At 45.8% G+C, this 26685-nt stretch overlaps 1 protein-coding gene across 1 annotated transcript in view; it reads left to right on the plus strand.

Moving 5' to 3' along the window:
- LOC139255865 (kinase non-catalytic C-lobe domain-containing protein 1) overlaps window positions 1–26685 on the plus strand; it is a 308421-nt gene that overhangs the window by 252769 nt on the left and 28967 nt on the right. The window contains exons 24-26 of the mRNA XM_070874040.1: window positions 1752–1926; window positions 9743–9925; window positions 18629–18844. Of these exons, the coding sequence (XP_070730141.1) occupies window positions 1752–1926; window positions 9743–9925; window positions 18629–18844 (574 nt within the window). The remainder of the gene's footprint in view (window positions 1–1751; window positions 1927–9742; window positions 9926–18628; window positions 18845–26685) is intronic.

Consider the following 26685-nt stretch of genomic DNA (forward strand, 5'->3'; position numbering starts at 1 on the left):
TCCCCCCACAGCCTCTCTCCCTCCCCCGACAGCCTCTCTTACTGCCCCCAGCCTCTCTCTCTCTCCCGCCAGCCTCTCTCTCTTCCCCCAGCCTCTCTCTCTCCCCCCAGCCTCTCTCTCTCTCCCTCCAGCCTCTCTCTCGCCATCGGCCCCCCCACCCACCCCTTCGGGCCCAGGCCTGCCGCCATCGGCCCCTCCCCCACCATTAGCTCCCTCCTGCTGCCTTCGGTTTTTTCTGGCACCACGCGTATGGAATGATTCGGCCTGGAGGGGACGGAGCTTGACAGGGGGTGGGTCTTGTCACCTGTCGGTCAAAAAAGTGCAGTACAAATAATTAGTCCCTTATAAAAAGGATATAGAAGCACTGGAGAGGGTGTAGAGAAGATTTACACGGATGATACCAGAAATGTACATATCAGGAAAGGATGAACAGACTGAATCTCTTTTCTCTTGAAAAAAGGCTGAGGGGTGACCTAATTGAGGTCTTTAAAATTATGAAAGATTTTGATAAGAGTAGATACAGAGAGAATGTTTCCACATGTGGGGAAGAGCATCACTAGAGGCCATCAATATAAGATAGTCACCAAGAAATCAAATACGGAATTCAGAAGAAACTTCTTTATCCAAAGAGTGGTGAGAATGTGGAACTCGCTACCACAGGGAGTGGTTGAAGCGAATAGTATAGATGTATTTAAGGGGAGGCTAGACAAGTGTATTAGAGAGAAGGGAATAGAGAGTTATGTGGATAGAGTTAGATGAGGAAAGACGGGAGGAGGTTCGAATGGAGCATAAATGCTGGCATAGACTGGTTAACCCGAATGGCCTGTTTCTGTGCCGTACATCCTATGTAATCCAATGATTCCAGTTGTTAACACTGACCCCAAATTTAAACATGTCAGCAAAATATCTAAGAAAATTATTCTTACATGATAGTTAAATTATAATCATCTATAATATGAAGGTACTAATTAATACTTGCCGGATGGAACCATGGGGAGAAGAATAGTCAGAGGTTCATGTTTTCAATGTGAGTTTGCACTATCTTGAGATGAGATTTGGAGAAAACCTGTTTTTTTTTACATTATATATATTTTTAACTGATATAATCAATGTTACAAAATTATATCTATGGCTAGTCTAGGAGAGCTCAGTTCCACTTTTTAAGCCATTGTGGCTGAGCTGTCCTCAAGACAACAGCCACAATGTCACAGGAGGCTGCAAGTAAAAGATCAAAACATCAAAGAGGAGGAAATTGTCCATAACCAAGGTTGCAGCTGTGCTGTCACTTCTGTGTCACTGCAAAATAGATCGATGTCAAAAATGAGGGTATAACTCTGGAGCGAGGTCCAGGTTTGATTCCCAAATGAAGCTGTGTGGTACTCTGTCACCTTCAGCCCACACTGCTGTTATTTTGCATTTTTGGACTTGTATCACATGTGTGTAGCTTCAGTGTGGCATGAAGCCAGACTTTAAAAGCATTTTGGAAATCACTTGGGCCAGCCAAACTGAAACATCCCTTTTTTATAAATTGTGAGAAAATTGAGAGTAAAATTTATCAGCCTGCCGCAGAGCCCTTTCCCGGCACCCAGCGTATGATTCAAGCCAGGGGAAAGCACCCAATAAAACTTGCGATGACTGATTCTTGATTGACACCTTTCATTAGTTCTTATCCTAGTCGGCTATTGTAAATGTAGTAATGTATTGACACACCTATTGTTAATTTTAATCCAACATTTTTATATAGGAAAAAGTAAACTAAATTATTTTTACAATTCCAGTGTGAACCAAAAAAGGTCAGCTGACTGCATCAAGGTGTATAACCGAAGTTTAGATCTCCTGCAGGCATGGATTGAAGAGTGCTACAATATAGATTTTGCACAGGACATTGAAGTTTTACACATGCTAGAAACTTTTATTTCTTCAAAGGTATTTCTGAACCTATATGGATATAATTATGCTAGTGCTTAAAGGTATTCATTCACAAATATGCATTAATGCAAGATCATTTTGAGAGATTGGGTAACAGTGAATGAAAATATTGAGTGATTGTATATAGAAATTACTGTTTGTGTTAGCTGTAATGGTTATTCTAATGGAGGGTTACAGAGCTGTAATACTGCCAGTGTGATATAATGCACAGAAGCTGCATGTTTATTGCATGCTGTCAAATTGCTGTTCAGAGGAAGTGGGTTCTGTACACTATTGCACTGAATTTGTGCATTAGGATAGTTTAAGTTTATTACTGCTAGCATAGTAGGTACTTAACGAGAAAGTGTAACATCGCATGGATTTTCTAGCTGGCAGAATCAGTTCCACTGAGGGCTAGGATAACATATGGGAATCCATTTTGGCTGATCCGGTCTCAATCACGCAGCACACCCATTTACAGCTGGCCTAAAGTGTTCTTGCCCAAAATTTATGAGAGCTTTTAAATGCTGAATACTATGTTATTGAGTTGCAAATTGGTCCTTGTCACAATCTTCTCACTATGCCTGTGCTGTGCACTCAGCTCACTCATATAAAATGGATGATTAAGGGAAGTAACATCCTGGCTATTCAGCAGGTGAGCATTTAAAACTGTATTTTTGATTGCTGCAATCTAAAATTCTGAATATGGGAATCTCTATGTTTGAGTTTTTGGAAGAGGAAGAAGAGGATCAAAACATGGAAGCATGGCAGAATCGTTTGCATCATAGTGAACAGGCCCAGGCAGATCTGCTGGAATTTGACCTGGAGACAACACTCACCACAAGGGTGGCACTGCCAATAGTAGTGAAGGTCAGCATACCTTCAGCTAGTTCCAAACTATCTCAAAGGAGATCAGCATCAATCAGCTGATTCACAGTCCATAAATCAGTGACAGGTTGCTCACAAGGACTAAAACCTTCAGCACGTTTCTCCTGGAAAACTGGCAGGAGCATGAGAGGATACAGATCCCAAAAGTCCAAAGCATTATTGATGGCACCCGTGTCACAACAGAATCCCTGATACAGAATACCATATTGTTTGTCAACTGTCTGGGGTTCCATTCAATCGAGGTGCAAGTGGTCAGTGGCCATCAATAACACAGAAGAATGAGAGGTGATCTCATTGAAACACACAAGATTCTGAAGGAGATTGACAGGGTAGATGCTGAGAGGTTGTTTGCCCAGGCTGGAGCGTCTAGAACTAGGGAGCACAGTCTCAGGATAAGGGGTAGGCCATTTAAGACAGAGATGAAGTGGAATTTCTTCACTCAGAGGGTTGTGAATCTTTGGAATTCTCTGCCCCAGAGGGATGTGGATGCTGAGTCTCTGAATATATTCAAGGCTGAGATCAATAGATTTTTGGAGTCTAGGGAATCAAGAGATATGGAGATTGGGCGGGAAAGTGGAGTTGAGGTCGATGATCAGCCATGACCTTATAAATGACTGAGCAAGGTCGAGGGGCCATATGGCCTACTCCTGCTCCTATTTCTTTTGATCTTATAATGCAGGCCAATGCCAACTTCCCAGACATTAAGCATGATTCCAGCTCCCGCAAAATTGCACGGGAGTTAGAAACATAGAAACATAGACAATAGGTGCAGGGGTAGGCCTTTCGGCCCTTCGAGCCTGCACCGCCATTCAATAAGATACTAGCTAATCATTCCCTCAGTACCCATTCCTGCTTTCTCTCCATACCCCTTGATCCCCTTAGCTGTAAGGGCCATATCTAACTCCCTCTTGAATATATCCAATGAACTGGCATCAACAACTCTCTGCAGCAGGGAATTCCATAGGTTGACAACTCTCTGAGTGAAAAAGTTTCTCCTCATCTCAGTCCTAAATGGCCTACCCTTTATCCTAACACTATGTCCCCTAGTTCTGGACTTCCCCAACATCGGGAACATTCTTCCTGCATCTAACCTGTCCAGTCCTGTCAGAATCTTAGACGTTTCTATGAGATTACCTCTCATCCTTCTAAACTCCAGTGAATAAAGGCCCAGTTGATCCAGTCTCTCCTCACATGACAGTCCAGCCATTCCTGGAATTAGTCTGGTGAACCTTCGCTGCACTCCCTCAATAGCAAGAACGTCCTTCCTCAGATTAGGAGACCAAAACTGAACACAATATTCTAGGTGAGGCCTCACTAAGGCCCTGTACAACTGTAGTAAGACCTCCCTGCTCCTATACTCAAATCCCCTCGCTATAAAGGCCAACATACCATTTGCCTTCTTCACCGCCTGCTGTACCTGCATGCCAACCTTCAGTGACTGATGAACCATGACACCCAGGTCTCGTTGCACTTCCCCTTTTCCTAATCTGCCGCCATTCAGATAATATTCTGCCTTCGTGTTTTTGCCCCTAAAATGGATAACCTCACATTTATCCATATTATACTGCATCTGCCATGCATTTGCCCACTCACCTAACCTGTCCAAGTCACCCTGCAGCCTCTTAGCGTCCCCCTCACAGCTCGCACCACCACCCAGTTTATTGTCATCTGCAAACTTGGAGATATTACACTCAATTCCTTCATCCAAATCGTTAATGTATATTGTAAAGAGCTGGGGTCCCAACACTGAGCCCTGCGGCACTCCACTAGTCACTGCCTGCCATTCTGAAAAGGACCCGTTTATCCCGACTCTCTGCTTCCTGTCTGCCAACCAGTTCTCTATCCACATCAGTACATTACCCCCAATACCATGTGCTTTGATTTTGCACACCAATCTCTTGTGTGGGACCTTGTCAAAAGCATTTTGAAAGTCCAAATACACCACATCCACTGGTTGTCCCTTGTCCACTCTGCTAGTTACATCCTCAAAAAATTCCAGAAGATTCGTCAAGCATGATTTCCCTTTCATAAATCCATGCTGACTTGGACCGATCCTGTCACTGCTTTCCAAATGCGCTGCTATTTCATCCTTAATGATTGATTCCAACATTTTCCACACGACTGATGTCAGGCTAACCGGTCTATAATTACCCGTTTTCTCTTTCCCTCCTTTTTTAAAAAGTGGTGCTACATTAGCTACCCTCCAGTCCATACGAACTGATCCAGAGTCGATAGACTGTTGGAAAATGATCACCAGTGCATCCACTATTTCTAGGGCCACTTCCTTAAGTACTCTAGAATGCAGACTATCAGGCCCCGGGGATTTATCGGCCTTCAATCCCATCAATTTCCCTTACACAATTTCCCGCCTAATAAGGATTTCCTTCAGTTCCTCATCTCACTAGACCCACTGTCCCCTAGTACATTCAGAAGGTTATTTGTGTCTTCCTTCGTGAAGACAGAACCGAAGTATTTGTTCAATTGGTCTGCCATTTCTTTGTTCCCCATTATAAATTCACGTCAATCCGACTGCAAGGGACCTACATTTGTCTTCACTAAACTTTTTCTCTTCACATATTTATAGAAGCTTTTGCAGTCAGTTTTTATGTTCCCTGCAAACTTCCTCTCGTACTCTATTTTCCCCCTCTTAATTAAACTCCTAGTCCTCCTCTGTTGAATTCTAAATTTCTCCCAATCCTCAGGTTTGTTACTTTTTCTTGCCAATTTATATGCCTCTTCCTTGGTTTTAAAACTATCCTTAATTTCCCTTGTTATCCACGGTTGAGCCACCTTTCCCGTTTTATTTTTACTCCAGATAGGGATGTACAATTGCTGAAGTTCATCCATGTGATCTTTAAATGTTTGCCATTGCTTATCCACCATCAACCCTTTAAGAATCCTTTGCCAGTCTATTCTAGCCAATTCACGCCTCATACCGTCACTCTCCATCTTAATAAAGAATTCTACCATATTATGGTCACCCTTCCCAAGGGGCCTCGCATGACAAGATTGCTAATTAGTCCCTTCTCATTACACATCACCCAGTCTAGGATGGCCAGCTCTCTAATTGGTTCCTCGACATATTGGTCAAGAAAACCATCCCTAATACACTCCAGGAAATCCTCCTCCACCGCATTGCTACCAGTTTGGTTAGCCCAATCAAATGTAGATTAAAGTCGCCCATGATAACTGCTGTACCTTTATTGCACACATTCCTTATTTCTTGTTTGATGCTGTCCCTAACCTCACGACTACTGTTTGGTGATCTGTACACAACTCGCACTAGCATTTCTGCCCTTCGGTATTCCGCAGCTCCACCCATACCGATTCCGCATCATCCAGGCTAATGTCCCTCCTTACGATTGCATTAATTTCCTCTTTAACCAACAACGCCACCCCGCCTCCTTTTCCTCTCTGCCTATCCTTCCTAAATGTTGAATACCCCTGGGTGTTGAGTTCCCAGCCTTGATCACCCTGGAGCCATGTCTCCCTGATGCCAATTACATCATACCCGTTAACTGCTGTCTGTGCAGTTAATTCGTCCACCTTATTCCGAAAACTCCTCACATTGAGGCACAGAGCCTTCAGTCTTGTCTTTCTAACACACTTTGCCCCTTTAGAATTTTGCTGTAATGTGGCCCTTTTTGTTTTTTGACTTGGGTTTCTCTGCCCTTCACTTTTACTTTTCTCCTTTCTATCTTTTGCTTCTGCTTCCATTTTATTTCCCTCTGTCTCCCTGCATAGGTTCCCATTCCCCTGCCATGTTAGTTTAACTCCTCCCCAAAAGCATTAGCAAACACTCCCCCGAGGACATTGGTTCTGGTCCTGACCAGGTGTAGACCGTCCGGTTTGTACTGGTCCAACCTCCCCCAGAACCGGTTCCAATGTCCCAGGAATTTGAATCCCTCCCTTTTGCACCACTCCTCAAGCCACATATTCATCTGAGCTATCCTGTGATTCCTACTCTGACTAGCACGTGGCACTGGTAGTAATCCTGAGATTACTACTTTTGAGGTCCTACTTTTTAATTTAACTCCTAGCTCCCTAAATTCGTCTCGTAGGACCTCATCCCGTTTTTTACCGATCTCGTTGGTACCTATGTGCACCACGACAACTCGCTGTTCACCCTTCCTTTTCAGAATGTCCTGCACCCGCTCCGAGACATCCATGACCCTTGCACCAGGGAGGCAACATACCATCCTGGAGTCTCGGATGCGGCCGCAGAAATGCCTATCTATTCCCCTTACAATTGAATCCCCATATCACTATCATTCTCCCACTCTTTTTCCTGCCCTCCTATGCAGCAAAGCCACCCACGGTGCCATAAACTTGGCTGCTGCTGCCCTCCCCTGATGAGTCATCCCCCTCAACAGTACCCAAAGCGATGTATCTGTTTTGCAGGGAGATGACCGCAGGGGACCCCTACACTACCTTCCTTGCTCTATTCTTCCTGTTGGTCACCCATTTACTATCTGGCTGTGTACCCTTTACCTGCGGTAAGACCAACTCACTAAATGTGCTATTCACGTCATTCTCAGCATCGTGGATGCTCCAGAGTGAATCCACCCGCAGCTCCAGTGCCGCAATGCGATCTGTCAGGAGCTGGAGGTGGATGCACTTCCCGCACACATAGTTGTCAGGGACACCGGAAGCGTCCCTGAGTTCCCACATAGTACAGGAGGAGCATTACACGTGTCCGAGCTGTCCTGCCATGACTTAACCCTTAGATAAACTTAAATTGGCAACAACAATGCTAAATGTTACTTACTGAGGTAGCAAAGAAAAGAAAAACTACTTACCAATCACTTATTCCCTTGTCTGTGACATCACCTTTCGATTTCTTTCTACTTTTTTGCCTTCTCTCCCCGCTGCAGCTGCACCAGCTGGCCTTTATAGGCCTCTCCACGCACCTCGGACTCCCGCCTCTCCGACTCACGAGCTCCTTGTCTCGCTGGCCTTTATAGGCCTCTCCGATCTGCCGCCCGAACTCCCGCCTCTCCGACTCACAAATTCCTAGTCTCGCTGGCCTTCATAGGCCTATCCGATCTGCCGCCCGAACTCCCTCCTCTCCGACTTACGAACTCCTGGTCTCGCTGGCCTTTATAGGCCTCACCGATCTGCCGCCCGAACTCCCGCCTCAGCCAACTCCCCGAGCTCCTGGTCTCGCTGGCCTTTATAGGCCTCGCCGATCTGCTGCCCGAACTCCCGCCTCAGCCAACTCCCCGAGCTCCTGGTCTCGCTGGCCTTTATAGGCCTCGCCGATCTGCTGCCCGAACTCCCGCCTCAGCCAACTCCCCGAGCTCCTGGTCTCGCTGGCCTTTATAGGCCTCGCCGATCTGCTGCCCGAACTCCCGCCTCAGCCAACTCCCCGAGCTCCTGGTCTTGCTGGCCTTTATAGGCCTCGCCGATCTGCTGCCCGAACTCCCGCCTCAGCCAACTCCCCGAGCTCCTGGTCTCGCTGGCCTTTAGTGGAGGCATCAATGCAGTAGCGGCACGCCCCGCTGGTAGCGCCCCGGGCCGCTGCGCCTCCGGCGATGACGCCTGCGCCAGCCTCACGTGTCATGAACCTGGCCGTACACCGATCGCGGGGTGAAACTTAATGGGGAGATGCGCCGCACCTCCCACTTACTGATCGGGGCATTATACGATGCTTTTGCGGGGTCCGAGCCGCGCTCGTGCAGCCCGGCACTACGGTTGGTGCTGGGCTGCGGCCATGGCACCTCGCATCCCTGTTAGCCCAGAGGAGGCCATCAGAGGGCTTGCAAAGCTCATAGTGTCCCTCCCTTTTAATGGAAAACGAGGAGCATTGAAACGCGTCAGCGCTACGCAGAGAAGACCGGGTAGCGCCCCCGATCCCACCCAGCTCCATTTCCTGTGAACGGCGTTAACCCCAATTTCGCTTGCGGGGCAGGACATCTGCCAAATGGGGCAATTGCCAATTTCAGCCCCATGGACGCAAAATTTCTCAACCATTCTGGCAGACTCCCAATATAAATTGCACAGGATTTCAGCAGAATGATTGCAAACAATATTAGGACCTGGAGGTATTGGGTCCTGGCCTTGCACTGAAGTTTCCAGTGACTTTGTTTGGGGGGATGGTCTCCCTTGCCCCATGCAAGGCCACTGACAGAGAGGGGGCTGGATTGAGGGCAGACAGTCACTTCATTGGGAATTCCTGCATACTTGGCCTCAGACATAAGTCCTAATGCCAGTATGCCAAGTGAGATGAGGTGTACAGCTCTTCTGCAAAGCGCAAGTGAACCTCACCAAGGCGGGAGTGCAGGGCAAGCGCTGGTCCTGGACCCTCAGAGATTGGGGGTCGGGGAATTTTATTACATTTTTAACGCTAACACGGGTTCACTAGGGTCTCAATCTGCTGTTTCCGGGCGGCGGTGACCTGACCTCTCCCAGAATAGGAAAGTTCCACCAGTGTTGCCAGCCTGTGAAGCAAGATGAGAGCCTGAAATGCACATCTCATGGTATGATCACCCACTGGTTCTATTTGGAGTGTGTGACCCCAGTCTCCCTGCCCACACTCCCACCACCCTCCCTCCCCCACCAGCCCCCGCTCCCCCCGCCCACTCAAACTCAAACCAGTGGGTGCAATCCCAGCATAGGTGTCAAGAACATGGCCTGTGTAAATTTGGGGCCATTGTCCTTTCGCTCATAATAAACGTAACAATTATTATTGTACATGTTTCATTTGAGCAATGCCGTGCATGTGCAAAATATCATTGATAAAACATGAGCAAGGAAACAGCAGTGCAAATCATATTACAGATTTAAACATTTAATAAACTTAACTAATGGATTGTACTAGCACAAAGATTGAATGTGAGTCCAATTAGAGACCGAAATTCAGGATAATTATTCAAAATGAAACATTGAAGAATAGAGTAATAACCCAGAGTATTACATTTTCTTAATGTGATCTTTTTTTAAAAAGGTTATTCCATATGACAGCCGAGGTCAATATTTAATTAATTTGCTTCAAAACTTCTCCGAGGGGAAAATGTCGCAGGAACTGTCTTATTTCAGCTTCAGTTTAAAGAACATGAAGAATGAAGAAGACAATCAATCAGTTCACTCAATGTCCAAAAAGTTTTTGGATGAAGATTCTTCTAGAAAGGTACGCTGCTGCTTTTTTTTTAGAAATGTAGTGGGAGCTATTCCTCTTTATTTTGCCTGGAAAATTTTCAGTTCCAAGGCACAGCAAAGAGGAAAAACTAGGCTGCTTCAGGTCTTCTCCAACGATACTAAATGGGCCTGGGGCCATTGTGGACCAGGAGGGCTGCGGGAGTTCTAGGGGCCGCGGGAGTTCTAGGGGCCATCCTAAGATTTTATGGAATAAGGTGCCTGTAGGTTTACATACTGGCAGAGCACATCACATTTCCACTACACCTGTAAGAGTACCCAGCAGTGAGCTTGAAAGGAAAATCTACCCTACAATTAGAAACATAGAAACATAGAAAATAGGTGCAGGAGTAGGCCATTCGGCCCTTGGAGCCTGCACCGCCATTCAATAAGATCATGGCTGATCATTCCCTCAGAACCCCTTTCCTGCTTTCTCTCCATACCCCTTGATCCCTTTAGCCGTAAGGGCCATATCAAACTCCCTCTTGAATATATCCAATGAACTGGCATCAACAACTCTCTGCAGTAGGGAATTCCACAGGTTAACAACTCTCTGAGTGAAGAAGTTTCTCCTCATCTCAGTCCTAAATGTTATCCTAAAACTATGTCCCCTGGTTCTGGACTTCCCCAACATCGAGAACATTCTTCCTGTATTTAACCTGTCCAGTCCCGTCAGGATTTTGTTTGTTTCTATGAGATCCCCTCTCAGCCTTCTAAACTTCAGTGAATACAGGCCCAGTCGATCCAGTCTCTCCTCATATGTCAGTCCTGCCATCCCGGGTATCAGTCTGGTGAACCTTCGCTGCACTCCCTCAATAGCAAGAACGTCCTTCCTCAGATTAGGAGACCAAAACTGAACACAATATTCCAGGTGAGGCCTCACTAAGGCCCTGTACAACTGCAGTAAGACCGCCCTGCTCCTGTACTCAAATCCCCTAGCTATGAAGGCCAACATACCATTTGCCTTCTTCACCGCCTGCTGTACCTTCATGCCAACTTTCAAACACTGATGTACCATGACACCCAGGTCGCTTTGCACCTCCCCTTTTCCGAATCTGCCGCCATTCAGATAATATTCTGCCTTCATGTTTTTGCCACCAAAGTGGATAACCTCACATTTATCCACATTATACTGCATCTGCCATGCGTTTGCCCACTCACCTAACCTGTCCAAATCACCCTGCAGCCTCTTAGCATCCTCCTCACAGCTCACACTGCCACCCAGCATAGTGTCATCTGCAAACTTGGAAATATTACACTCAATTCCTTCATCTAAATCATTAATATATATTGTAAATAGCTGGGGACCCAGCACTGAGCCGTGCAGCACCCCACTGGTCACTGCCTGCCATTCTGAAAAGGACCCGTTTATCCTGACTCTCTGCTTCCTGTCTGCCAACCAGTCAGTACATTACCCCCAATACCATGTGCTTTAATTTTGCACACCAATCTCTTGTGTGGGACCTTGTCAAAAGCCTTTTGAAGTCCAAACATACCACATCCACTGGTTCTCCCTTGTCCACTCTACCAGTTACATCCTCAAAAAGTTCTAGAAGATTTGTCAAGCATGATTCCCCTTTCATAAATCCATGCTGACTTGGACCGATCCTGTCACTGCTTTCCAAATGCGCTGCTATTTCATCTTTAATAATTGATTCCAACATTTTCCCCACAACTGATGTCAGGCTAACCGGTCTATAATTACCCATTTCCTCTCTCCCTCCTTTCTTAAAAAGTGGTGTTACATTAGCTACACTCCAGTCCATAAGAACTGAACCAGAGTCGATAGACTGTTGGAAAATTATCACCAATGTATCCACTATTTCTACGGCCACTTCCTTAAGTATTCTGGGATGCAGACTATCAGGCCCCGTGGATGTATCGGCCTTCAATCCCATCAATTTCCCTAACACAATTTCCCATCTAATAAGGATTTCCTTCAGTTCCTCCTTTTCACTAGATCCTCGGTCCCCTAATATTTCCGGAAGGTTATTTGTGTCTTCCTTCGTGAAGACAGAACCAAAGTATTTGTTTAACTGGTCCGCCATTTCTTTGTTCCCCATTATAAATTCACCTGAATCTGACTGCAAGGGACCTACGTTTGTCTTCACGAATCTTTTTCTCTTCACATATCTATAGAAGCTTTTTCAGTCAGTTTTTATGTTCCCAGCAAGCTTACTTTCATACTCCTATTTTCCCCTACGTGTTATGCTCCTCTTGTACTATGGGAAGTCAGGGACGCTTCCGGTGTCCCTGACATTTACATGTGTGGGAAGTGTATCTGCCTCCAGCTCCTGACAGACCGCATTGCGGCACTGGAGCTGCGGGTGAAGGAACTCGGGAGCAACCACGATGCTGAGAATGACGTGAATAGCATGTTTAGCGAGTTGGTCTTACCGCAGAAAAAGGGTACACAGCCAGATAGGGAATGGATGACTAGCAGGAAGAGCAGTGCAAGGAAGGTAGTGCAGGGGTCCCCTGCGGTCATCCCCCTGCAAAACAGATACACCGCTTTGGGTACTGTTAGAGGAGATGACTCATCAGGGGGGAGCAGCAGCAGCCAAGTTCATGGCACTGTGGGTGGCTCTGCTGCACAGGAGGGCAGGAAAAAGAGTGGGAGAGCTAAAGTGATAGGGGATTCGATTGTAAGGGGAATAGATAGAAGTTTCTGCGGCCGCAACCGAGACACCAGGATGGTATGTTGCCTCCCTGGTGCAAGGGTCAAGGATGTCTCGGAGTGGGTGCAGGACATTCGGAAAAGGGAGGGTGAACAGCCAGTTGTCGTGGTGCATATAGGTAAAAAATGGAATGAGGTCCTACAAGACGAATTTAGGGAGCTAGGAACTAAATGAAATAGTGGGACATCAAAAGTAGTAATCTCAGGATTGCTACCAGTGCCACATGCCAGTCAGAGTAGGAATCGCAGGATAGCTCAGATGAATACGTGGCTTGAGCAGTGGTGCAAAAGGGAGGGATTTAAATTCCTGGGACATTGGAACTGGTTCTGGGGGAGGTGGGACCAGTACAAACCGGATGGTCTGTACCTGGGCAGGACCGGAACCAATGTCCTAGGGGGAGTGTTTCCTCGTGCTGTTGGGGAGGAGTTAAACTAACATGTCAGGGGGTTGGGAACCTATGCAGGGAATCAGAGGGAAAAAAAGTGGAGGCAGAAGCAAAAGATAGAACGGAGAAAAGTAAAAGTGGAGGGCAGAGAAACCCAAGGCAAAAAACAAAAAGGGCCACATTACAGAAAAATTCTAAAGGAGCAAAGTGTATTAAAAAGACAAACCTGAAGACTCTGTGCCTCAATGCGAGGACTATTCGGAATAAGGTGGACGAATTAACTGCGCAGATAGCAGTTAACGAATATGATGTCATTTGCATCACGGAGACATGGCTCCAGGGTGACCAAGGCTGGGAACTCAACATCCAGGGGTATTCAACATTTAGGAAGGATAGGCAGAGAGGAAAAGGAGGCGGGGTGGCGTTGTTCGTTAAAGAGGAAATTAATGCAATAGTAAGGAGGGACATTAGCCTGGATGATGTGGAATCGGTATGGGTGGAGCTGCGGAATACCAAAGGGCAGAAAACGCAAGTGGGAGTTGTGTACAGGCCACCAAACAGTAGTAGTGAGGTTGGGGACAGCATCAAACAAGAAATAAGGGATGTGTGCAATAAAGGTACAGCAGTTATCATGGCGACTTTAATCTACATATTGATTGGGCTAACCAAACTGGTAGTAATGCGGTGGAGTAGGATTTCCAGGAGTGTATTAGGGATGGTTTTCTTGACCAATATGTCGAGGAACCAACTAGAGAGCTGGCCACCCTAGACTGGGTGATGTGTAATGAGAAAGGACTAATTAGCAATCTTGTTGTGCGACACCCCTTGGGGATCAGTGACCATAATATGGTAGAATTCTTTATTAAGATGGAGAGTGACACAGTTAATTCGGAATCTAAGGTCCTGAACTTAAGGAAAGGTAACTTTGACAGTATGAGGCGTGGATTAGCTAGAATAGACTGGCAAAGGATACCTACAGGGTTGATGGTGGATAAGAAATGGCAAACATTTAAAGATCACTTCAGCAATTGTACATCCCTGTCTGGAGTAAAAATAAAACGGGGAAGGTGGCTCATCCATGGCGAACAAAGGATATTAAGGATAGTGTTAAAAGCCAAGGAAGAAGCATATAAATTGGCTAGAAAAAGCAGCAAACCTGAGGACTGGGAGAAATTTAGAATTCAACAGAGGAAGACTAAGGGTTTAATTAAGAGGGGGGAAATAGAGTACGAGAGGAAGATTGCAGGGAACATAAAAACTGACTGCAAAAGCTTCTATAAATATGTAAAGAGAAAAAGATTAGTGAAGACAAACGTAGGTCCCTTGCAGTCGGATTCAGGTGAATTTATAATGGGGAACAAAGAAATGGCAGACCAATTGAACAAATACTTCGGTTCTGTCTTCACGAAGGAAGACACAAATAACCTTCCGAATGTACCAGGGGACAGTGGGTCTAGTGATAAAGAGGAACTGAAGGAAATCCTTATTAGGCAGGAAATTGTGTTAGGGAAATTAATGGGATTGAAGGCCGATAAATCCCCGGGGCCTGATAGTCTGCATTCCAGACTACTTAAGGAAGTGGCCGTAGAAATAATGGAAATAATTGGTGATCATTTTCCAACAGTCTATCGACTCTGGATCAGTTCCTATGGACTGGAGGGTAGCTAATGTAACACCACTTTTTTAAAAAGGAGGGAGAGAGAAAGCGGGTAATTATAGACCGGTTAGCCTGACATCAGTAGTGGGGAAAATGTTGGAATCAATCATTCAGGATGAAATAGCAGCGCATTTGGAAAGCAGTGACAGGATCGGACCAAGTCAGCAAGGATTTATGAAAGGGAAATCATGCTTGACGAATCTTCTGGAATTTTTTGAGGATGTAACTAGCAGAGTGGACAAGGGAGAACCAGTGGATGTGGTGTATTTAGTGTGCAAAATCACACTAAAAAAAAATTGGGGGTAATGTACTGACGTGGATAGAGAACTGGTTGGCAGACAGGAAGCAGAGAGTCGGGATCAATGGGTCCTTTTCAGAATGGTAGGCAGTGACTATTGGAGTGCCGCAGGGCCCAGTGCTGGGACCCCAGCTATTTACAATATACATTAACGATTTAGATGAAGGAATTGAGTGTAATAACTCCAAGTTTGCAGATGACACTAAACTGGGTGGCACTGTGAGCTGTGAGGAGGACGCTAAGAGGCTGCAGGGTGACTTGAACAGGTTAGGTGAGTGGGCAAATGCATGGCAGATGCAGTATAATGTGGATAAATGTGAGGTTATCCATTTTGGGGGCAAAAACACGAAGGCAGAATATTATCTGGATGTCGGCAGGTTAGGAAAAGGGGAGGTGCAATGAGACCTGGCTGTCATGGTCCATCAGTCACTGAAAGTTGGCATGCAGGTACAGCAGGCGGTGAAGAAGGCAAATGATATGTTGGCCTGCATAGCTAGGGGATTTGAGTGTAGGAGCAAGGAGGTCTTACTGCAGTTGTACAGGGCCTTAGTGAGGCCTCACCTGGAATATTGTGTTCAGTTTTGGTCTCCTAATCTGAGGAAGGACGTTATTGCTGTTGAGGGAGTGCAGCGAAGGTTCACCAGACTGATTCCCGGGATGGCTGGACTGTCAGATGAAAAGAGACTGGATCAACTGGGCCTTTATACACTGGAGTTTAGAAGGATGAGAGGAAATCTCATAGAAACGTATAAGATTCTGACGGGACTGGACAGGTTAGATGCGGGAAGAATGTTCCCGATGTTGGGGAAGTCCAGAACCAGGGGACGTAGTCATAGGATAAGGGGTAGGACATTTAGGATTGAGATGAGGAGAAACTTCTTCACTCAGAGAGTTGTTAACCTGTGAAATTCCCTGCCGCAGAAAGTTGTTGATGCCAGTTCATTGGATATATTCAAGAGGGAGTTAGATATGGCCCTTATGGTGAATGGGATCAAGGGGTATGGAGAGAAAGCAGGAAAGGGGTACTGAGGGAATGATCAGCCATGATCTTATTGAATGGCGGTGCAGGCTCGAAGGGCCGAATGGCCTTCTCCTGCACCTATTTTTTATGTTTCTATGTTTTTAATTAAATTCTTTGTCCTCCTCTGCTGGATTATAAAATTCTCCCAGTCCTCAGGTTTGCTGCTTTTCCTGGCCAATTTATATGCCACTTCCTTGGATTTAACACTGTCCTTAATTTCCCTTGTTAGTCATGGTTGAGCCACCTTCCCCATTTTATTTTTACTCCAGACAGGAATGTACAATTGTTGAAGTTCATCTATGTGACCTTTAAATATTTGCCATTGCCTATCCACCTTCAACCTTTTAAGTATCACTCGCCAGTCTATTCTAGCCAATTCACATCTCATACCATCGAAGTTCCCTTTCCTTAAGTTCAGGGCCCGAGTCTCTGAATTAACTGTGTTACTCTCCATCTTAATAAAGAATTCTACCATATTATGGTCACTCTTCCCCAAGGGGCCTTGCACAACAAGATTGCTAATTAGTCCTTTCTCATTACACATCACCCAGTCTAGAATGGCCAGACCTGTAGTTAGTTCCTCGACATATTGGTTGAGAAAACCATCCCTAATACAATCAAGGAAATCCTCCTCCACCGCATTGTTACCAGTTTGGTTCGCTCAATCAATATGTAGATTAAAGTCACCCATGATAACTGCTGTACCTTTATTGCATGCATCCCTAATTTCTTGTTTGATGCTGTCCCCAACCTTACTACTACTGTTTGGTGGTCTGTACACAACTCCCACTAGCGTTTTCTGCCCTTTGGTATTTCGTAGCTCCACCCATACCGATTGCACATCATCCAAGCTAATGTTCTTCCTTACTATTGCGGTAATTTCCTCTTTAACCAGCAACGCCACCCCACCTCCTTTTCCTTTCTATCTATCCTTCCTGAATGTTGAATTCCCAGCCTTGGTCACCCTGGAGCCATGTCTCCGTGATGCCAAATACATCATATCCGTTAACAGCTATCTGCGCAGTTAATTCGTCCACCTTATTACAAATACTCCTCACATTGAGGCACAGAGCCTTCATGCTTGTCTTTTTAACACACTTTGCCCCTTTAGAATTTTGCTATAATGTGGCCCTTTTTGCTTTTGTCCTTGGGTTTCTCTGCCCTCCACTTTTACTTTTCTTCTTTCTATCTTTTGCTTCTGCCCCCATTCTACTTGCCTCTGTCTCCCTGCATAGGTTCCCATCCCCCTACCATATTAGTTTAACCCCTCCCCAACAGCACTAGCAAACACTCCCCCGAGGACATTGGTTCCAGTCCTGCCCAGGTGCAGACCATCCGGTTTGTACTGGTCCCACCTCCCCCAGAACCGGTTCCAATGTCCCAGGAATTTGAATCCCTCCTTCTGCACCACTCCTCAAGCTAGTATTCATCTGAGCTATCCTGCGATTCCTACTCTGACTAGCTCGAGGCACTGGTAGCAATCCTGAGATTACTACTTTTGAGGTCCTACTTTTTAATTTAGCTCCTAGCTCCCTAAATTCGTCTTGTAGGACCTTATCCCGTTTTTTACCGATATCATTGGTACCTATATGCACCACGACAACTGGCTGTTCACCCTCCTCCTTCAAAATATCCTGCAGCCACTCCGAGACATCCTTGACCCTTGCACCAGAGAGGCAACATACCAATATGGAGTCTCAATTGCGGCTGCAGAAACTTTTATCTGTTCTCCTTACAATCGAATCCCCTACCACTATAGCTCCCCCACTCTTTTTCCTGCCTTCCTGTGCCATGGTGCCATGAACTTGGCTGCTGCTGCTCTCCCCTGATGAGTCATCCCCCTCAACAGTACCCAAAGCGGTGTATCTGTTTTGGAGGGGGATGGCCGCAGGGGACCCCTGCACTACCTTCCTTCCACAGCTCTTCCTGTTGGTCACCCATACCCTATCTGGCTGTGTAACCTTTACCTGCGGTATGACCAACTCACTAAACGTGCTATTCATGACATCCTCAGCATCGCAGATGCTCCAGAGTAAATCCACCCGCAGCTCCAGTGCCGCACTGCGGTCTGTCAGGTGCTGCAGTCGAATACACTTCCTGCACATGTAGTCGTCAGGGACACTGGAAGCGTCCCTGAGTTCCCACATAGCACAGGAGGAGCATGACAAGTGTCCAAGCTCTCCTGCCACAACTTAACCCTTAGATTAACTTAATTTGGCAACAACAACAACAATGTTAAAGGTTACCTATTGATAAAGAAAAAGAAAAAGAACTCAGTTTCTATAAAACATTGGTAATTTCTATATACTAGTATGATTGGTTTAAAAAGGTGTGCTCACCAAATAGTTAAATAGCAATTGGTCTGTACAGAACGTGAATAATGTATACTTACCTTTATACAGTTGCCTGGTAAGTATTCAACAGATAATTTGATGCATCAAGTTTATCAGCACTTTTCATTTTCACTATACTGTGTATTCAGATTCTGCTCTTTCTATTTTTATTTCAATGTATTATGTAAAATGAAAGAATAATGAGGTGAAAGAATCTTTGAAAATAAAATACTGCCCCATTACAATGGGTTTCATTGGTGTATCTTATAAATGTTTTGCAATATTGCTGCACATTACATTCTGTCAATCTCTTATTGTTGAAATAGAGCTTTAAATGGAAGATTAGAAAAGGTACTGAGCCTTCAAGCCCTCAACAAAATGAGAAGAATTATAATATAGCAGCTACACTACCAAGGCCTTGCTATCGTAGCTTTGCAACAGAACTGTCGGGCGCTTACCAGAAAATTGATGAGAAAGGACTGTTCATGTTGGCCAACTACAGCCCACAGCATATAGCCCAGCAACTCACCTTGCTACAACAGGTACTGTTAGCATTGTCCTCATAATGCTTTTTGATAATACAACAAAGTAAATTTTTATTATCCATTTCCCTCCCCAATTTCTCTCCTCTCCCATTGGTATTAACTCACTGACTTCAGTTCCCTGAACGCTCTCCAGTATTTCACCCCAATGTTCATATGTGAACATTGATAATGAGCGTCACACTCTATTCAACGTAGCTGAGACTGATTCAATTTTTATTTAACATCCTGTTTTTAATGGAAGTCCCTCCCTAATCTAGGGATGCTGAGGCCAATTGTAGTACCGCTACCACTGCTCCTCCCGAGGGCTAGCTCTACAGGAACATAGGAATTGTTAGATGCGAAAACACCAAGGTTCATCTAGTTTGCCTTCTACCATCTGGTAGTTGCATGATACAGTAATAATGGAGTTGGTGACTAATCATGGCAATAAATCTCTATCAATTAGTCTACAACAGACCCAGACATGAGGCAAAGAAAACCCCAGTGTTGGAAAGCTTTGGGAACCATAGGTCCAAAGTCACCTGTTCCTCTGAAGCATACTACACTTACCATATGTCATGTCTCAAGCTGCTCATACACTGAATCCCAAAATATTGTTTTCTGAAAGAAATCTATCTCATTTGCATATGAATTAACGAATCAGTCCAGCATCTTCCAAGGGAGCCCTTTTCATAGATTTACCACTCGCTCACTGAAATAACTTTTTACACAGATTCATTTTGAATTTACTCCCCCTTCAAGCCCAGGTCATATCCTCTGGTTCTACTGTTTTAAAAAAGAGATTATTACTTTTGAGGTCCTGCTCTTTAATTTCCTCCCGAGCTCATGAAAGGTGTTATATAAATGCAGGTTATTTACTTCTTTCTTGCCTGCATTTGACTGAAGAGCAGTGACTGCCAAGTTTCTGTTGCACTCCATATGTTGCTATGTGCCAAAGAATGCTCCCTTCCTCTGCATGACTTCATACAAAATGAGTTCTACACATTCTTTAGTAATCTTTGGGGCTCTGGGTTCTCTTGCAGAACTTGCAAGCAATGTTTATCTAAATAATTTTTTAAGCTGCTGCAGGCCTTTACCTGAAGTACCAGCCCCAAAATAGTGAGTTCCCAGTTGAAGGTACATGATGCTAGTAACAAGTAATGTCATGATGTCCAAGGAGTACTAAAGGAACATATACACACTGACATTATAATGTTACATCATGACATTAGTGTGGGAAATTCACTGCTCCCAGACCAGCCCACTTATTGTGACCAGTTGGACCAGTAACAGGCAAGATGAGCCAATAAATAAAACCGGGTATTTCTGGTTACTGGTCTTATAAAATCTGGTAGTTCTTGCTTGATTGTTTAGCTGGCTGCACAAGACCTATGCATTGGGAGCCAACAGCACAAGGTTAATACAAATACAAAACAGGAGCGTAAAGAAAATCTTGAAATGCCCACAAAAACATGTCTACACTTCAAAAGTAATTGGCTGTAATAGGCTTTGGGGTGTCTTGAAGGAGTGAAAGGCTGTACAAATGAAAGTTCTTTCTTTAATACAAGGATGAGAAATGATGATAGTCAAGAAAAACAAGAAAGATAGTGACCAGTTTACTATTCTTTAATTAAGAAACCAAAGTGTAAGGTCAAGCATGGACATCAACCTGAAGGGCTAGATGCCATTTTGTGTTAAGACCCCACCATGATGATAAATACAGTGATGCAATGACAATTTTTATGATGTTTTACTTCAGTGCAAACTGTATGACAGCACTTGGAAAAGAGTGGGGAGGGCAGTTTCAATGAATTAATGGGAGTTTCTCCTTGTCTCTAAAGCAGAAGGCCATCAAGGTGGGCAAAAGTAAGAGAGAGGGAAATAAGATCCCAGCCAGACCGGCAAAGCCACAAATGCAACTTTATACCCACTGCTCGTGTCTGAGGTGCTTTAAAGTCGCATTTTTAGCTGTGGAGCAACTGTGGTTGTGGAAATCTGACAAATGTTTCTGTTGTTGGTGAATTCAGCCTGTGGTATAAATAGGATAAGAACTGCAGCAAAGGAATCAGGGTATGTTAGAGAACCTCTTTCAGTGAAAGTAATTCTGTTAAATAAATCAGTATAATGAGTCTCAGTGGTGCTGTCAGTCGAGCCCAGCTGCCTCTTCCTAGATTATGCTCATTAACCTCCCGTGAAATCCTGCTGTTGCAACACCTCCTTGATTATTTGTATCTCATTAGTTCCAACCTCTTCCTACTCTTATATAGTCTTTAGCATTGTGGAGTGGCAGTAGTTTTTGCTCTGTAGTTAGGGTCTTCATTATCCTGAAATTAGAGCAAAGCTTCTAAGCAGTATTCATTTACTGATTGCACTGACTTAACTTTGATCAAACCTGCCTGTCGGAATCACTCATGAAGTAATTAATGTAATTCTTACCACTTGTAATCATTGTCCACTCGGGACATAAAAAAAGTTCTTAATTAGCATTAATTTATTAAATGGTATATTTAATTAATTGAAACTCCGCTCCCCACTCAGAGTTTTCTAAGTGCTGTCATACAGTTTGCATTGAAGTAAAACATCATAAAAAATGTCATTGCATCACTTGCATTTATCATCATGGCAGGGACTTTAAACAAAATGGCATCTAGCCCTTCGGGTTGATCTCCCCGCTGAGTGATTAAGGCAGTGCCTCAAAATAGAAGTTAAAAACAATAACAGCTTGCAAATATATAGCTCCTTTAACGTAGAAAAATGACCATGGTACGTCCCAGAGGCATGAGGAAAACCAATGCCAAGCCTGAGAAAAAGATGCTAAGAGAGATGATCAAAAATGTGGTCAAACAGGTGGGTTTTAAGGAAGGTCTGAAAGAAGAGAGAGAGGTGGAAAGATGCAAGGCTGGATTTTTGGCTTTGCTAGTTTTGGGGCAGTAATGGCGGCGGGATGATAAAGTTTGCACCCAGGAACAGTTTGCACCTTAGTCAGTAAAATTAGGTAGCTGGACCCTGAGTGTGGGGCGGAGTGCTAAAGGAGGCGTTGTACACCTCTATTAGGGCGTGAGGCTGGCTGAGGTTGCGAAAATCCCAAGCTAAACAGCCAGCCTTGGAGCGCTCTAAGAGAGGCCTGGGGAGAAAAAAAAACACCAAAAACATTCCCAATACATAGCCCACGCCATCATAACATAAATCGCAAAAAAGAAAAAACAATCACACTTACCTGAGGTAGACATTACTTACCTCACTGCAGCTGGTATAGGTTGGACTGCGGTCCCAGCAAGGTGCGCTATGGGTCGGGCAGGAGTCAGAAAGCGAGCTGATGTTGTAACCAGGGGCGTTGCACACTGGCTCGCCTCTTCCAGGTAGTAATGCTCCCTGCCCCACCAAAACCAGCCCTGCAAACCCCAGCGGGATGCTGGAAGCTGACCGCCTGTCAAGAAGAGCTCACCGCTGTCATTGACGCCCTTCCGGGGCGAAAACAGAGGTGGACAGCACCGTAAAATCGAGCTTGGAGAGTTTAAGGGGAATTCTAGAGAGTTAGACCCAGGCGACTGAACATGTGGCTGCCCATGGTGGGCAAAGGGAGGGGGAATGCATAAGAAGCTGGAGTTAGAGGAAAGGAGAATTTAGCTTGCGGTTATAGAGCTGGAGGAGGTTATCAAGATGAGGGTCGGTGATGAGACATAGAGAAGTTTAAGCACAAGGACAAGAATTTTATATTTAAGAAATTGGAGAATTGGGAGCCAATGTAAATCAGCAAAGACAGGGGTAATGGGCAGAGTTTTGGACAAGTAGTTTATGGAAGATAGAGGATGAGAAGCTGGCAAGAAGGGAATTGGAACTTTCTTTACCTGACCGGGTAGGGTGTGGGCGATCGGCATGGCGGGTCACAACCCCATTGTTGCTTCCAACCCACTGCAAAAATAGAGTTTGCGCTAATGGGGCCGATTAAGCTTGTCCTGCATGTTAGCCAGCCCTATGAAATGGTGCGGGTCTGATGACGCCATCGATGAAGGTATTCAGCAGGGGTATTTAAAGGGGCCATGACCACACTGCATTTGAAGGTTCATCTAGGAGTGTGCAATCACTGCATTGGAGGCTTTGATTGCTCCAAACACTTGGAGACATGATTGCACAGAGGTAGAGGGCTGCACCCAAGTTCTCTGATGACTCCCTCTATGTGCTTGTGGAGAGAGTCAGAACATGCAGGGAGGTCCTCTTCCCTTCGAATGCGCGGAAGAGACCACCCCATGAGACAAAAAGAGGCTGGCTCCAAATAGCAGAGGAGGTGAACAGCATGGATGAGGCGGACCTGGGTGCAGTGCTGGAAATGTTTCAATTATCTCAATAGATCAGGAAAGGTTTCAATTATCTCAATAGATCAGGAAAGGTGAATACAAAGCCACACTCAGCTTCATCCTGCTGTGCCTTTCATCACATCCCCATCACTCTGCCTTCCCAACCCTACCCCTGCACATCATTACTCACACCAACATACCTTGCATGTCCAGCCATCCTTCTCTCTATCTACAGTATCAAGTCCCCACCCTTCACACTCACCCTTATGATAATGCAATCATACCAACTAACAACACACAAGGAGACCACTCCACTCCATCATAGTCTCCCTGTAAAGATGCAACCCATCCATTCCTTAAACTCATTCCATCATTTCACGCAACTTTCTCTTCTTTCCCTCCTTGCAGGAAGAGAGCTCACAATGAGAGGGAGAGGAATAGAACTGGAGGTGGGCCACCATCATTTGCCATGCTCACAGCACCAGAGGAGTGTGCATTAGAACTACCGGGCAGCTGGAAGTGGGAGATGGAGAGAGGGGGACATCTCAGCAACCTGGTGATAGAATTACATATCCTACATGGCATACATCAGTCACTCATATGGGGATCGAAGTCATCAGCCACCGAATGGTCATCAGGTGCATAGTGGTATCTGTACCCATTCTACATATAGCATATTTAACTCATCGCTTTACTCTCCCACAGCTCCATCAAAGACCCCCCTCCCCCCCACCCCACCCCACTATCCAGGAGGAAGAGGAAGACAAGTCCTTAGAGGAGCATCCAGACATAAGCCACTCAGCACCAATGCAGTAACGCACACGTTGGTGGATCCCACGCGAGATAGAGTAGTGTTGTCACCTGTTCTGTCACACATCACAAATGAGCAAGATCAAATGGTGGAGACAGGCACCGGAGGGCACAAGACACTCCCAGCTCTGCTCAGCTGCATCCAGACGCTGAGTCTCGGGGCGCCATCCAGAAAGAGGGTGATGCTGGAGGTGCAGGATGAAGTGCAGGGGGCTATGACAGATTTTGTAATGGAGGAGTCCATCTCCAACATGAGCACCACCATGTTGCAGGTGATGACAACTGTAGGCTCTTCTGTGGCTAGGATGACCACTTGCATTGAGCAGCTAATGCGCCTCTCACAGGAACACATGGTATCTATGGAGAATAGAAGGCAGATGCTCATAGACCTCCTCTCTAGGAGGGATGTCAGCATAGACGTGGGTCATCATGACCCCACTGATATGCAGCAAGGTGCTCTCCAGCTCTTTGCTAGCAGGGAAGTGCAGGTGGCCCACGAGAGGGATGATGGTGAGAGGGTACATGGTAGTGTGGGCACCTCTCAAAGTGCTTGCACTTCTCCCCTGTTGTCACCCCCTTAGTCACAGCCCCAGGTAGCTCCTCATATCACAATGGCCGAGTCTGCCCCTGCAGAGTCGCAGGAGGAGCAGGCTTAGGCGGGCCATCACGGGCTCCAAAATCCAGAGGAAGTCCACCAAAAGCATCTAAGCAGTCACAGCAGGGAAGTGAGCAGGTTGCCTCTATCTCTGCTGAAGCCACAGAGGTAGCACCTCATAGAAGCACCCTTAAGAGAAACATGACACAAAAGTAGATTCTCAAGGGTAGCAACTTGGGTGTTTTATTCAATGTTAATGTCAAGTTTCCGTTAATGTAATGCCAACCATAAAAATCTTCATTTTCACCACTTTCCTGTCCTGAACTAATTTGTGTGCACCTTTGGAAGTGGCCTAGTCAGTTGCAGTGAATGGTGGGACATAACAGTACCTTCAACAATGGTGGTCAGTGTGAAAGGGATGGCTTGGTCATTGTAGGGATCCTTTATGGTGTTGCTGTGGGGTGGTGCCAACCTGGCGCAGGATGTGCCAGCGATATGGGTGTACTGCATAAAATTAAGTAAATCAGGCAATGGTGAGGGCACCCCCGGCCTCCCAGTCAGCAATGTGCTTGGGTGCTGGTGGGATTTGCCCACCTGCTCCTGCTCCTCCTCGTCTTCCAGCTGATGATCCTCCTCCTGGTCCTCCTCCTCTGAAGAGGCTGTGTGCTCAGTGCCTTGCTCCTCATACAGCACTAATCCTTGCTACATGTGCAGGGTGCAACAAACCACAATGATTCTGGAGACCCTGGTTGGTGTGTACTGAAAGGCTCCTCCAGATCTGTCAAGGCATCTGAAGTGCATTTTGAGCATGCCTATTGTCTGCTCTATGACACATCTGGTGGAAATGTGGCTTTCATTATATCTCTCCTGGGCCTCAGTACTTGGCCTCCTCAAGGGTGTCATGAGCCATGTCTTCAGCGCATAGCCCTTGTCTCCAAGCCGCCAGCCGGAAAGTCTGCTTGGAAGGGCAAAGAGCTGAGCATGGGTGAATTGGTGAAGGACGAAGGAGTCATGACAACTGTCAGAGAATTCCGCGTGCACATGCATGATGATTGCAGACCAGCTGCACATTGAGGGAGTGGAAGCCCTTGCGGTTGACAAAGATCCCTGGGTTATGATGGGGTGACCTGATGGCCACATGTGTGCAGTCGATAATGCCCTGCACTCGTGGGAAGCCAGCCAGAGTGGCAAAGCCGAGTGCCCGCACAATAACATTGACTTAATCAGTGGCAAAGTTGATATAATTGGCTGACTTGTCAAAGAGGTCATCGGTGACCTGTGTGATGCATCTGTGGGCAGCCAACTGCAAGATGCCTCAAATGTCTGCTGCAGATACCTGGAAGGAGCCTGAGGAGAAGAGGTTGAGTGCGCTGGTGACTTTGACAGCCACTGGTAAGGCATGTCCCCCCACTCCTCTGGATTGCAGGTCTTATTCGAGCAATGTGCAAATGTCTGCGACGATCTGCCATGATAGCCTGCTTTGGGGCCGCTGCTCCATCATGTTGAGCAAGTTCATCCTCTGCCTGTATGCCCTCTGTACTGTTGAGCATGAGCAGAAGGTTGTTAGTGCTGCAGTATGCCTTGTGCTGCTGATGTTGGGGCTCAGTGTGGTTCGATTATGAGGACCAAGGTGAGACAGTATAAACAGCAACCATGCTGATGGAATAGATGGCAGGTCACGTAGAGATGAGAAAAGCAATGTGTCAATGGTGCGACAGTTTGTACCAATGAGGTGAGACTGGATGGCAACTTTGTTTCAGAACATTTGCAGCCTGTAGAAAGCTAAATCTGTGCTGGGAATACAGTCAGCAACAGCTTCTGCTGAGGAAAGTGATCAGCTATCAGGTGGGAGCTTTTATAGTGCATTTCATGCTGCCACCTAATCAGCAGGAGCAATGGTCATTCAACTCATGCCTCAAGTTGACAGATTGAGCTGCGTGAATCCCGTAGGCAGCCAGAGAAATTTGAAAGGTAGGTTAAAAAAAAGGTGCTTAAGGGTTTGACAACAAGGTGATAATGATTTGAATTAGGTCGCCCACCTCCGCCGTTTGGGTCGCTAGTGCACCTGAAAACGCGCCCGAGGGAAAGGTGCTTGGGGGCAGGATGACGCTCAGTTTCTGACCCAGTACAATTTATTTCAAATTTCCCACCCAATCCAC

Source organism: Pristiophorus japonicus, chromosome 3, assembly GCF_044704955.1.
Source record: "Pristiophorus japonicus isolate sPriJap1 chromosome 3, sPriJap1.hap1, whole genome shotgun sequence".
Classification (NCBI taxonomy): Eukaryota; Metazoa; Chordata; class Chondrichthyes; family Pristiophoridae; genus Pristiophorus; species Pristiophorus japonicus.